At 41.1% G+C, this 14895-nt stretch overlaps 1 protein-coding gene across 1 annotated transcript in view; it reads right to left on the bottom strand.

The window, feature by feature from the left end:
* Positions 1-515: 515 nt before the first annotated feature.
* LOC123035620 (cytochrome c oxidase assembly factor 1 homolog) overlaps positions 516-14895 on the bottom strand; it is an 88750-nt gene continuing 74370 nt past the window's right edge. Inside the window, exons 2-5 of the mRNA XM_044454021.1 lie at positions 9589-9692; positions 7164-7315; positions 3951-4027; positions 516-2725 (exon numbers count right to left, since the gene is read on the bottom strand). Of these exons, the coding sequence (XP_044309956.1) occupies positions 2629-2725; positions 3951-4027; positions 7164-7315; positions 9589-9682 (420 nt within the window). The 5' untranslated portion in view covers positions 9683-9692 and the 3' untranslated portion in view covers positions 516-2628. The remainder of the gene's footprint in view (positions 2726-3950; positions 4028-7163; positions 7316-9588; positions 9693-14895) is intronic.

The raw sequence follows: 14895 nt of genomic DNA, 5'->3' as shown, positions 1-14895 counted from the left end.
CTAGTTTTTCCAGTTCTTTAATGTTTGTTAGGACTTACATACCATACATTTTCATCCAAAAGGAAGTGAGGGAGCCAATACAGTCAGGAGCTGTTTTGTTCAACAGTTGCTTCCTGCTTCCCATAGGAGTTAAGAGGTATCTGGCATCCCAAAGGGTTGTCATCAAATAATACAGCTAATGGTTTAATTGTTTCATTGCCTGTGCTGTGCCTTAACTGATAAACCATTCCCCCTCCCATTCTAGCTAATAGTAGCACTTGCTGCACTAATGTCTTCTGGACATTACCCAACAGTTAGACTTTGAAAGTAGGCCACAAGTATTCAAATGCTTTCTCTATTTGTTCCTCAGTAGTTTCCATGAAGTTCAACTGAACTCAGTCAGACTGATTTAGAACTACTGTGGAGGATTATAATTGCTGTAAGTCAATCTGCTTCGTGTAATGTGTATAATATATAACAAGGAAGAATTTTCTTTAATATGGTGGATTTGACACACCACTTTCTTTTGTTGACAAACCAATGTGAAAGGGGAGCTCAGTTTATAAAAGTGCACTGCTGCCTTAAATTAGCAGAGTTCAACTTACTGGTCTGGCTTTAGCAGTTAAAAATTCAGCCTACTATACTTCCATTGTCATATTTAGAAAAGCTGACTATTAGGCAGAATATACATACTACATTTTACTGCCTTTTCATGACTAGAAATGATTTTGCCACAGTTAGGCTTAAGTAGCTCCTAGGTCAAGTAATAACGCTGCTGTAAAGAAAGCAATCGAAGTTGAAGAATGCCTGTGATAAAATATTCACTTACCATTACTTTCCACAATGTTTTTCATACAACAGTAAGAATGAAAGCAATAACTAGTCCTCTGGAGTATGTGTATAACATCTTGCTTTTTCACAGTTTGTCAGGAATATATTTTAATTTTAAGGTGATTAATAAATAGATTCACATTTATAAAAAAAAACTTTTGATCTTTTCTTGCTTCATATCTTTGACAGATTGAGAAGAAACCTCAACAATTTAAAATTTGCATTGGTTTCAAATTCATTTCAGCTCCATGAGCTGTCTAAAGGTGGAGAGGGATGTGTATTTAAAAGTATATTCAAACTTGGCAACCTTGAAAAGCAAAGCAGTATAAATAAATAGCATCTGTGCTCTACATTAGAACCATGTCCATGATTAGTAAATGCTATTGATGCGGAAGACTGCTTCTGTGCTCAGATCCTTTTCTTCTAGCTATTCACTGTATAAGCCTAATTCTTTGCGGTACTGCTATGGTTGTCCATCTGATTCTTCTCAAAGTGAGGTTAACCAGGGAAACGATTTTATTTAATTTTAAGATCATACTGAAGACATAAGCCCAAAAATTATATTAACAATATAAAATTAGCAAGAGAAATTTACAAACATAAACCTGTACAGTCAATATAGTTGGTAGGGATAATTATGACGAAAATTAGAAAGAAAGAACATAATTAGTTCCCATGTTTTCCCTTATTGTTTGCTTTAATACCTAAGCCACTTCCTGAAGCAATTTGGGTAGTACCACTGATTAAAGCAGGGATATTGAACTTAAGTACTGGGAGCAAGGGGTGGGGGCAGATCTCAGTCCAGCCCTTCATAGTTTCACAAATGCCCATGCTGTCTTCTGCACTTCAGCTGTAGCATTTCCCTTGCATGCTATCTTTTCCAGAGTTACATAGAGGCACTTCTATAAATATAGATACCCTGAAATCAGCCAACATAGGTTATTCAGGGCTGAACTGTTTAAGGCTACTTCTTGAAATAAAACTACGTAACTTTCAACTTTCTGAGAACTCTCTTTTATCCCATTTAGCATTTTTGATCATCTCCAGTATGTTCCTGCAAAATTACAGTATACTTGGAGGACATAATAATCTTTCTTGAGCAACTTGAAGTGTCCTTAGCAGACTCATTCTAGCGCAAAAGAACATCTAAATGTAATGATACAAAACAGACATTGGCTATAATACAGATGCAAAGCATAGAGGACAATCGACAATACATACTTTAACTCCAGCAAAAATCAATGAGTCTTTAGTAACTCCCCCTACATACGGGCATGCACTCTTTTTGGCCCACTCACTGCTGTAGTATATGGTTTCCTGTCGGGGGGTGGGGGAGCAGAAATGGCTGTGAAGTGAAGGGAGGAAATTTTATGGCTGTGAAGTGAAGGGAGGAAAATTTGTGCACTTGCATTAATTGCCCCCAATGGAACCTACTCCTGAGGTAACACATACAGGAGGCATTGTAACGGAACTGTTACAGAAGCTTCCCATATGGAGTTCTAGTGTTGAAACAAAGTAGCTCAGACTTCCTAAGATTCCTGATGGGAGACTGCCTGAAGACATTTCCAAGCAGTCTTGAATTCATGGAAGGAAGGAAGGAAGAAGTACGAAAATACAGCCCCAAAATTCACTCCTTTGCCTCATCCAATACTGTTTGTGCACCTTCTGATGTTTCTGACACTTTGTTTACTAGAGTGAGGTGAAGTAAGATGCAACCACCCAGAATATATAAGCATTGCTTGTTTTGAGACTGTACATTGCATTGTTCGTGCAATATAAAGAAATTCAAGTAATAACTATCAACATGCATCCTGATTGTTACACCTCTTGTCCAATAGCATTCTTCCCAGAAGAGAGGGGCACTGGAATACTGTGGCTGTTGAGGAGCTGCAGTGTGACTTCCTGCAGGTGCCAGCTGAGACAAAAAAAAGTCATAACTTAGACATTTTGAAAGATAAAAATAGAGATCAAATATAATTATGGTTATAACCTGAAATAACTTTAGTAGATGATGTGTTTTCCAAGACATCATAAAGTCTTTCAAAAGCCTGAAAGGTCCTATTAGGTGTGAACCATTTATTTATTATTATAAGTTTATCTCAGCTGGTCAGCCTGAACTGTCATGTTTCCGCTCCAGAAAATAAAACTGAGAGTAAATTACTTTTGAGAGTAAGGCAAGAGGTATGCTGGTGGGGAGAGGTTAGGGCCAGCACTTTATGCGATATGGCATCCTAGTTTCTTACCCTCACCTTCTACAGTACTTCCCCCCAAAATGCAGGGTGTGAGGTACAGCAGTAGCAAAGATGCAGTTAAATTTGCAACTTCAGAGACTTACATTTAATTTGGGTGGTGGACAGGACTGTGCCCTTAGATTTCTTAATCTCTATAGCATCACCATTAGACGCTCTTAAAAGATTTATTTATTTAAAACATTTATATGCTGTCCTTCACTATCGTGTCTCAGGACAGCTTACAAGATTAAAACAACAAATTAAAACAAGATTATAACCATAAAACAATAAATCAATACAATAAAATTACCAAGCCAATACAAATAAAAGCAAATGTGAACCACAGTCAAATCCCTTTAGATCAAATTTACATATGTATTTAATTTACCTATGTATATACTTATAAGTACCTAGGAGCAAGCACCCTTATTAGTTAGATACTACTAACAACTTATTTTTTTTGCTTACACACAATCAGTGCTCACCAGTCATATGATGCACTGGTATAAATCAGCTGAAACTTTAGCTTAGTTTATGTCTGCAGGTCATATGAATGGCTGCTGGCAATGCAATTGCATATATATGAGACAACAGGAATATACTTCATGAATGGCTGTATTGTGTGCTTCAGCATCCAAGCCCTGTTTCATGTGTGAACTGAGCCCAATAACAGTCAGTTTTGCATTTAATCTCAGTAGCAGCTTTGCAATGGGAGCAAATTGGAAAGAATTCAACCTGAGCTACTCTGCACAAGAAATGATGCAAGTTAGAATCAACCAAGTTACCTTTTGTGTCAAGTGATTTAGTCCATACTTCATGCACATACCCATCTCCCAAAGACTGCAAATTTGATGCTGAATGACAGGGCTGAACACCTTTTTTTCAAACTGTCTTCTTTTTAATACACACCTTTTGAGGGAGAAGTCTTTTTCTGCAGTCACATGAAGATAACCACCTGACTTTGATCCAGACACTGGTATCTTTAGCTGCAAATACAAAAGTTAAATTTGTTTTGAATGGAACAGTCTTACAACTTGGAGCACACCAAAAATATATCCAATGTCTTGATATCCCAGATCATCATTCCCTGAGTTTGCAGTCAGGGAAAGACAACAGAGTGCCTCATTTCCAGAGTTACCTTTGCGGGGCACTGGTTGCCATGCCTTCCAAACCATGCAAGGATGGGTAGTACAAGTGGTTGTGGGGTATGTAGAATAAGCCATGGGTTGTGGGGTGGTTTAGACACCATCCTCATCACTCACCTTCTGTGTTTGGATGACATGACAGCCCATGCCAGGCAAAAGCAATGAGGTGTGAAATGAGATGGTGCATGACTACCATGGACATGGACCACTGCAGCTTCTTTTCATTCTCTCATCATGCAAGTCCAGTGTTTGTATGATCTTCATAGCCGTGTTGCCCTATGAGTCCTTTCAACAGACAGAAAATATGCCTTATTAGGTCAAGTAAGCCTTTACTACAGATGCATGTTTCAATCTAAGTTAGCTCTCCATCTCTGGGAATCAGTTGCTACAAATCTTGTTCCACAAGGTTCAACCTTGTGAGGAAGTTTAATGGCTGAGACATAGAGTCTTTCTTAATGAAAATTTGAAATATGATAAAAGGCCTATTTGCATGTTACTTAGCTTCCCTTAGCGTCATCCTACACGATCCAAAGTTTCGTAGTGTGCAACAAAATGGGTCTGGCAATAACGTATCATGCACTCATTCCACTGCCTGGAAAGCAATGCTCATGTGCAATGGAATCGCATAACTGGCCCCACTCCTTTTACTCCTCTAAACTGGAGCAATGTTATTTGCACCAGAACCAACTAGACCTGTGTAAGCCATTTCTCAGGTTCTCAGATCCAGTAAAATCAGAAGCCTATTAAGTCATTATCTCAATCAAGATAATGACCTTTTTCTGTTTTGTAGCTTACTTCCATCTACCACCAAATATACCCAATTCAATTAAAACCAGATTAGCAGATAAGCATACTGGGGTAGCCCATCTAGACCAATGCTGTCCGGCTTTCATGCCCATACACTATGATTGTGAAGACAAAAGTGTGGATGATGTTGGCCTTGGTCTCTAGTTTAATGCCTTTTCCTCCCTAGTTACTTCATTGTTGCTCTTCCATGTCTCAGTCACTGTCTAATATTTTGGCTGCATTTTACCTTTGAAATGATGACTGAGCTATGATATTTAAAATCTTTCACAATTCCAATTTCTTCATTGTTGATACTCAAGTTGGATAATTCTTCTGTGGTCACTATTTTTGTTCTTATAAAGTTCAGCTGCAGCTATTTTTGCACTTTCCTCTTTCACTTTCATCAGATGTTTCAATTCATTGCTGCTTTCTGTCAAGTAATATGGTATCTTAAGCATATCTTAAATTTATTGATGTGTCTTCCTCCAATTTTCACGCCTTCTTCCTGGGATTCTAATCTAGCTTTCCTTATACATTCTGCATACAGGTTGAACAGATAAGGAGATAAAATATGTGCTTGTCAGATGCCTTTGCCTATAAAAAGCATTTGTTTCCCCATATTCTGTTCTAAAAGCTTCCTGTCCCCAATGTAGATCAAGCTTCAGGACAACCAGGTGGTGAGACATACCCACTTGCAGGACCATCCATACTTACTCATGATCCACAAACTCAAAGACTTTGTAGTCTATAAAGCTTCTTCCTCTGAAATCCTCTCATGCATCACAGTAGCTAATGTGTACTTGCAATATGATCTCACGTTCCTCTTCCTTTTCAGAATCCAGCTTGAACATCAGGCATTTCTTGCTCCATACAGAGTGAACATTGCAATACCCTGAGCATCTCTTTGCTTGCATGGGAAATTAATGCAATGGTCCTATAGTTGCTGCACTCTTTAGCATCTCCTTTCCTGGGGACTGGAATGTATATAGGGTATTCCAATCTATAGGCCACTGTTTTGCTTCCAGATTTGTTGGCATATTCTTGATGGGATTTGGACTGATTCATTCTCTGTAGTTTGGAATAGTTGTACTGGTACCTGATCTACTCTGGGGGCTTTATTTCTTTCAAGTGCTTTCAGAGCAGCATTCACTTCACTTTCTAATACCGCAGGTTCTTTGAAGGAGTGTGTCATCCTTTAATGACATCTTTAATGGTTCTTCTGTATATTGTTAGCACCTTGTTTATTTCATCCTGTTAAGTCTCATTTTGGCACTATGCCTCTGTTAGTGATCTTTTCTATGTTTACTCCAATTTTTGATATTAAGACTTTATGGTCCTTCTCTGGGAGCCCTTCTTAAAGGAGATTAGGAGGGTGGCTACCCGGAGAAGGGCCTTCTCTGCGGTGGCACCCCAATTGTGAAATATGCTCCCCAGAGAGGTTCACCTGGCACCAATGCTTTAATCTTTTTGGCTCCAGGCAAAACCCTTTTTATTTTCCCATTATTTGAATGTTTAATAGGTTTTAATGTGGGCTTTATTGTACTGAAGTATAGGATGCTGTGCTCCATTTTGTTTGTGTTGCTTTTATTGTAAAACCGTCCCAAGAAACTAGTAGTTGGAAGGGATACAAAAGCTTTAAATACATACATACATACATACATACATACATACATACATAAGACATGCTGTGTTGTGGTAGAAGTTAACCTGTAATAGCTTGCAGTGTTTGCTGGTGTCCATTTTGGCAATCCAAACCATGTCAGGCAATCACCATGGCTAATTGTGTCCTCCAAAACTGGTGAAGTTTGGTTGCTGACATGGTTGACAAACCATCCAGAATCCTAACCTACAAGCTGTGACCATTTAACCATGCCAATACTGCATGGATTTGGAGAACATAATAGGCCATGCCACCCATCATGGCTTGAGTATTGAAAATGGCTGTTGGTATGCACTTGGGCTGTAGCAATCATGCAAGCCAGCCTGTGGTGTCCTAAAGGCTTCAGGGATCGTACCCTCCTAAAAAGTAGCATTATGTCATTTTATGCTGGCATAATGGATTGGATGTGCCATTTTGAAATGCTTATGTCTGGCCAAGCTCTAATTCAGTCTTCCAGTTAGCTAGAATTATCTCTTCCCTTCATTTCCTCTCCTCCACCATCAGCTGAGTCTTGCTCCGTCTGGCTGTTACCTGCGCTTTTGTCACATCCACACGATTGTTCTTGTCCATCAGTCTGATGAAATGTACTTTGAGAGGTGGTGCACCAAGTGCCTCCAGGGCTGCCGGGTCTTTCTGAAGCTGCTCAAGCGCCTCCTGATAGTATTGTGTTCTGGCAAAACTCTCTGAGCCAAAAAGGAAACAACAACAAACCCTTACCATTTTGGAAGTTATCCAGCGTAAGCAAATAATATGAGAAAGGAACACTGTTAAATATTAATCTGATCAGAATGGTGCCAATTGTTCTGATAGCAGCCAGAGCCAAGAAGGTAGAAAGATCATAGCCCTCCTGTTTTTGCCTTCACCTCTGCAGATTTCCTACAGCAATTTTCTGTATAAGTCAACCATGTTTTCCCGTAACCAAAGAGGGGCTTTATTACATCCAGTGTAGCATCATGAAATTCTGGACTGGAACACAGGAGAAACATGTTCTTGTTCCCACCTGACCATGAGGCTCACTGGGTGGCTTTGGACCAGTCACCAACTCTCATCCTAACCTATCTCACAGGGTCAATGTGGGAATAAATGTGGAGGAGGATGTTCACTGCTTTCCTTACAGGAAAAGGGAGAGATACACATAGAATAAGTAATAATTGATAATTATGCCAAATTTATAGGTCCTGTTTAAAATAGATCTGCAGGCATTAAGTTCCTGATCATCAATTCTGGGTAAGTCATTGGCATTGGGAGCTAGACTGCATTATCCAAAGCCAGTGGGGAACCTGAGATGACCATCCCCCTATGCTGGTGAAGCTGCCACATTTGCTCCAAATGGTGCTTTTGGATACTCTTCAAGGATAACCCCATACAGGGAGCACTGCAATAGTCTAACGTTTTTGTAACCAAGGCGTGAATAACAGCCACCAGATTGGAATGACGGTGAAAAGTCTGCAACCAGTGCACTGGATGTAGATGTGTAAACAAGCCCCTGGCCCCCATTACAGCCCGAAGATTGAACAACAGTTTAAGTTCCAGGAGCAGTCTTATGATCTCATTCAGAACAGGTTGAATCCCCATCAAGTTAGGCTTTCTATTGACTAGCAACACCCGCCCCGTCCTTCCTAGAGTTAATCACAATTTGCTCACTCTTACCCAGCCAATTATAAAACTTGGGCAACATTCAAGGGTGTCAGCTGCTTCCTTGAAATCAGCACCATCTCTGTTCCCCTCACACCCTGGGGCTTGTTTGGGAGTACTTGGCTTTTGAATGCAGACAGCACCGCTGGATTGTGTCTCATGTTTTTAACATAAGCTGCCCCAAGCTCCAGCAATAGGTTTGCCAAGCAATTAAACCTTATCAGTTTGTGGGGGTATTGCTACTTCAGCTTCAGTTTGACAGTGCATCATTCTGACTGTCTGTACTGTTGTTACACTGTTGTAAATAGAGGCCCACTTGGCTTGCAATAAAAATACCAAACAGGACATTGTGAAGCTATCAATATCATGCTGGAGCAGAAGTTTCAGTAATGTTTAGAAGCGGTAAAGACCAAGTTGATTGTTCTGTATGACGTCTTGGCAAACTAACAGCCCTTCTTCTCCCACTAGGCTAATGAAAGCAAGTAATCATAGGAAGGACCTATTTTGATAGAGAATACTTCACTATCTCTGTGGGAACCAGCTTCTATATTTTAAACACTAGTTTTATAAATCTATCCAAAACGGAAAGCAGAGTGCATGCTTTTTCTGAAAACCTACACAAACAAGCTAGGTTGAGGATGTTTAAACATCTCTGAAATGAAATTATGTTTCAAAAATGACTGGGGGATTTTTGAAAATGACCTCTGATTTAGCATCACAGTGAGGGTTCCTGTATTCCACACCAGCAAATTTAAAACTCTGTACCAAAAGAACTGGAATTCTGCAATCCTAGGGAAAAATTTAAACATCAAGTAAATAAGCATTATGGTTAGGGGAAACCATGGCATCTCAGAGACTCAGATTTAAGGTGTAGTTTTAACATGGAGATAGGTGCAAGGGAGCCATACTACACCAGGCCATTTTTCCACAACGTATATAAATGGAACATTTTTCAAAGGCCAGAAGGTCAGAGCTGACTCCTGCATTGATTTTTATCGGAGTCTGCAAAGGGCTTAGTGGTGAACAGTGCAAAGGAGGAAGGTGAAGAAAGGAACAGAAGAGTGGCCCATAGTGCTCACTTCTGAATGCTTCTCCATGGTAAAAAAAAATCCTTGCAAGCAGAAAACTAGCACCTCAACTATTTACTTCCTATGTTGGTATTCTATCTATAAAGAGCTTTTAACACTGGATGGCTAAACAGCTTTTGATACAGATGTGATCTTCCACCTGCAGTCCAAAATGATACAGCTCTTTCCACCATTGTAAAATTCTGCCACCTCGGCCTAGTAGACATGCAGTTGTTAACTGAGAGAGAACTTACTTTGGATGAAGTAATACATCAGAGCACTTCCCCCAGTAGATACAACTCCCAGATAAACAGCCATTTGCTGAAGTTTTCTCAAGGACGCTGGCATGTTTTGTTCCCTAAGGGGAAAGAGGGGGGAAAATAGACTTATTGTATATGAGAAAAACAAGGGAATTTTGCCAAAGCCCTTTCAATATTCCAGTAAAAGAGGCCTGAATGGAAGCCCTACATGCAGCATTCAAAGATTTTGGGGGCCCTGCAGTTCACTCAGGAAATCCAGAATAAGAACTGAGGCGGCTGGACACCTCAGCCCGAGTATGTGTATTTGTTCCTTTTAAGGATGCCATCCCTCCGCTAATTGGCGAGGAGAAAATGACCTCCCTGGTGTGGCTGACAGCCAGAAACACAGACCATTGTTCTCACAGCTTTACATGCTGAATAATATAGAAGAATATTATTCACGTCTTGGGGTGGGGATAGGGGGGCTAGATTTACCTCAAAGAATAAACATCATGGCTGAATTTGGTTAGGAGGCCTAGTAGTTGGGGGGAACCATGCAACTGCATTACCAGTAGGGATATGGTTGCTACATTTTAGCAGCTTTCAATTGCACACAGTCAGACACACACACAGTAGGAAGTGATAAACAGGAAGGTTTTGCAATGGGCTTTCATTCAACCTCTGCCCCTGCCATGCCTGTTCATGGGAAGTGCATATTTGTTACTTTGCTCTGTCATTCAGAGAGATGACGAATACCACAAGGAAAATAAAAGGGCAAGTCTGGCTGGTAGAAAATAACACTAAACAGCCTGGAGTCAAGAGTTTGCAACTTTTTTTCTTCTGTCTTTTCCCATAGCACCAGATTAGAAAGTATTATCTCCATGGCAGACTCTTATCATCCACTTTATGCAGTTTGTAGACATCTAGGGCTTAGATCTCCATGGTTTTCTACTAATTTACTGGCATGAATCTCTGATGGCAAAGCAGTAGAGTGCACACGGCCACCGGCCTTTATTTTTGGTCTTCTTTAATTAATTTACAAATTAATTAACTATTTACTCACAAAGACTGATATAACTATTTACTCACAACGTGGTAAACAAGTACAGTGTGCAACTGACTCCCTTGTAAGCCTTTTGCCTGTGTGTCTTGCCATGTGGTCAGGTAATAGCCTTGCCTGCATAGCTGCAATAGCCTTGCTGCAGTGGAGCCGGGGCTCTCAGGGTCAAAGCACCGGGACTTTCCAATTAGCAGGCACAATGGTTACATCTGCCACCCCACCATTTCCTTTTCTCTCTGGGCTTCCCTACAATCTTTACAGTAGGTGGCAGCAGAGGTGGGCGGGGGGATTCTCCCAGCAACAACATATTCTTGCAAGCTATTCCTGTTGCATGAAAGGACAAGTAAAACCCATTAACTTTACAAAAGATCTGTTTCTGAATTGAGATGAAAACTGCTGCCTGCATGTTTGGACTCCCTTGGAGGTTAAGTCTGCAGAGACTGTGATGATGAGCACTTACACTCCAATTTTTCCATCACACCACTGTGTAAAGGGACTGCAGGTGGCGCAGTGATTTAAACTGCTGTGCTGCTGGGCTGGTTGATCAAAAGGTCTCCGGTTCGAATCTGCACAACGGAGTGAGTTCCCGTTGCTCCATCCCAGCTCCTGCCAACCTTGCAGTTCGAAAGCGTGCAAATGCAAGTAGGTAAAAAGGTACCACTTCGGTGGGCAGGTAACAGCGTTCCGTGCACTTCGGTGTTTAGTCATGCCGGCCACATGACCACGGAGACTGTCTGGGGACAAACGCTGGCTCCCTTGGCTAGGAAACAGAGATGAGCACCGCCCCCTAGAGTCAGGCATGACTGGACTTAATGTCAAGGGGAAACCTTTACCTTTTTACTGTGTAATATTCACAACATTCCACAGCAGAAACATTGCCTGAATAAACCCCACTGAAGTGAAATGAACTGCATTGAGGAGTGGTTAGAGACATGCAACTGCACTGGGAAAGGCAGACTTCCCTACCCCTGATCCCATCTGAGGGCTTGGGGGATCCTGCTAAATGGGGAGAGCTGTGGTACCAAGGGAAAGGAGGAAACTATATTTCCAACAATTAGGCAAGCACACTTTATGCGATTAGAGCTGTTCCAACCACAGAAGGAAGGTAGACTTTGGATTCAACTCTAGCATTCTTGCGCAACTCCCATTAGGTTTGGTGCGGCTTGCATGGAATGCATTTCCAATGGATCACAGTCCATGCAAGGAAGGTTGAGAAACACCAGCAACTGAAGAGGCATGGCACAGATCCATTTACAGGAAGATGATCTGGGCAAAGCTGTGACGTGCTGATGAATGTTTCAGGAGTCTCCCCACTGAGGTATTATGTCATCTGCGTGATGAGTCACACCTTAAGCACAGGAATGTAGAACCTCAAACTTGAAAGCCAAATCTAGCTTGCCTTGGGTTCAGTCCAGTCCTCCCAGCTTCACTGATGACTATGCCCCCTGCCCCTACCCCCGCCTTTCCCCCAGCTACCAACACTTTTGTGACTTCCCAACTGTCACACTTTTTTGCATTCTAAATAGTTGACATGCCTCTCTTAAGGCTTAGTTACTGGCAGGAGGAACTTTAATCCAAAACATGCTGGTATTTTTGTTTTTTTGGCCACAAGGTAAAGTAGTGGGACAGTATACTTGCATCAGAATATTCTGAGGGAAATTAAAAATGGAAAATGATCCTGGAAATCATTTAATCTTCTTTTGCTGGCATCAGTGGGGAAAATACAATGATAAAATGATCTATCACAAGCGTAGCCAAACCGAGACTTGCGAGCTGCATGCAGCTCTTTATTTTGTGACTTGCAGAAGGCCTGAAAAAGCCTGAGGTACTTCTCCTCTGAGCAGACAAGCCAGCCAAGGAGGCACAAGTCTCTTGCTGTGATAACTAACTGTGGGGCTTCAATAAGGTGACTTCAACTCTGAGCCTCAACCAACCAAGGCTCAACCTGCAGCTGAGCCAGCAAGCACGAAAACCCTGCTGGAATCAGTGGACTCTGTCATGAAGTTTGTAAAGTTGAAGCATTGTGCGATCCCTACAAATCACCACCTAACAGCTAATGCATACTGCCTTGACAACATATCAGCCAGATTTTCAGTGACTCACAACCAAGAGGGAGATGCACAAGACCTCTCTTACTGACTAGTGATTTAAATTGTGATAGAAACATAGAAACAGAGCAAGTCAGAAGGGGTCTCCCGGACCATCTAGTCTGTCCTCTGGTTCCAACTGGCTCCACTCATGGCATGCCTACCATGTGCATGTCCAAATGCACATGTTAGGCATGGCATGTCATTGATTCAAATCAAGCTGATTTAAATCAAATCCACCTTGTTCACGAGGTTGCACCATACCTTTTCAGTTCTCCCCTTGATCTTCTTGATCAAAAAGAAAAGGGGAAGAAGTAGTAGTAGATGACAAGAGGAAAGACTATACAAAAAATCACTCACTCCATTTCATGCACTCAGACCATATCTGGGCCTATACATGTGCCCTCTTCCAGACCTGTCATTTGTTTCTATTTGTTCTCTCTTCCAATCAACCCTTTCCTTCATGACATTTTCCCCCTTCAAAATTTGTATTTTATCCATTCATAACTTATTGACCCATGCAAGGTAAGGATTGCAAAAATATTTCTGAGGGGGAAACAGAGGGATTTGTCACTATGAATAGGGGTCAAAGAGAAAGTCAGCAGATTTGACATCTAAACCTTCAGCCCAGTAAATGGGTAGCAATGGTGGTACAGAAATTAAATAGATAAGAAAACTTCAGCTATTGCATGATATAAAAATTAAATGATAAAATTATGGTGAGAGGGAATAGGGCACCTATGGGAAAATCAGGATACACAGATAACAAGTTCATTGCTTATGTAGGCAGAATTGGTTTGGAAACAACAGAAGGTGACTGGAGACACAAATATATCCATATGTATTATTACCCCAGGGGACTTCTCTATTAAAGTCCCCTGTCACACCCTTTCTCACAAAATGTTTCCTCCAATACACTGGAACTTCATCATTATCATTTGGCTTTGACATAACTCTGCGGTAAAAGTCAGTGTTACGTATGTTGCGAACTGGTGTTGGGATGCCCTTATTTGCTTTGAAGAAGCCATAAACGGCATTCCTGTAATACAGGAAGGCTCCAACAAAGCTGCGAATGAGATAGGGAGACTCTGCAGTCTTCATTTCATCACCATAACCACTAAATGACCTTGCTAAACAAGATGGAACATAACCACCCTCTGTGTTTTTTCCCCTTTATTGGCAAGTGGAACATTTCCCACAGGTTTTTCTTCAGCCTATGTGATATTGCAACTCTTCCGCTTCTCACCTCTCTTTTCTTTGCAGCAGGCTTCCCCAGTAGGATGCCCTCCAGATGTTGTGGACTTCAACTCCCATCAGCCTCAGCCAACATGGCCAGCAGCCAAGAATTCTGGAAGTTGTTGTTGAACACATCTGGGGGATAGGAGGTTAGGAAAGGTACCACCATGGATTCACTCCCAGACTAGCAGTTTTTGAAGAGGTACACAAGCTAAAAATCAGTTAGGAAGGCAAGCCACACAGAATACAACTTTTTTTGAAATCCCCCTGGCCTAGTGGTATGACTCTTTTTTAATTGCTTCCACATAAAACAATGCATAAAACGACCACAACTAAAAGATGCTCAGTTTGTGTTTTGGCCTCCTGACTTACTTCAGTAATGCTACCTTTGTGTCTTCCCTCAGGCCACCTCACCTATTTAAGCTAACCCCACCCTGATTACTTGGACACTTGAAAGCAGAGTATTCCTGAAGTGGATTTCTGCCTGCACTGAGTTACAGGAAATCTTAGTGATGCACAGTTTTCTTTTTAAAAAGAAAAAAATAAGAAGTTTCAGTATAACTTCTCTCAAATGCCTTCATGTAAAGCATAACTGAAGCTATCACCCCTGTGTAGGAGTTAGAAATAACTCATTTCCTTTCTTTCAGTCTATCTTAGTATCTTTCTCAAATGACACTTTCTGCATGTCTAACTTGCTTCCTCAACCAAATGTAAGAGATTGTTACAGATATTAAGACAGTGCAACCTCCCAGTCCTGTTGTGACCCTCGGCACTTGTTATGTCCCTTTTCAAAAACATGACCTAGAAGTGTCACACAGGATTTGCTTCTTTGGAGCAAAATCCAAGGTTAACAGTTCACAAATATCTACTTGCTGGGGACCACTGACAGCTCGCTAAAAACAACAAAATCTCAGGTGCTGGAAAACAGCATAGATCATT

The sequence above is a fragment of the Varanus komodoensis genome, unplaced genomic scaffold (assembly GCF_004798865.1).
Source record: "Varanus komodoensis strain SLA01 unplaced genomic scaffold, ASM479886v1 scaffold10, whole genome shotgun sequence".
Classification (NCBI taxonomy): Eukaryota; Metazoa; Chordata; class Lepidosauria; order Squamata; family Varanidae; genus Varanus; species Varanus komodoensis.
The sequence above is the reverse complement of the archived record's forward strand: the minus strand, read 5'-3'. Positions and strand labels throughout refer to the sequence as shown.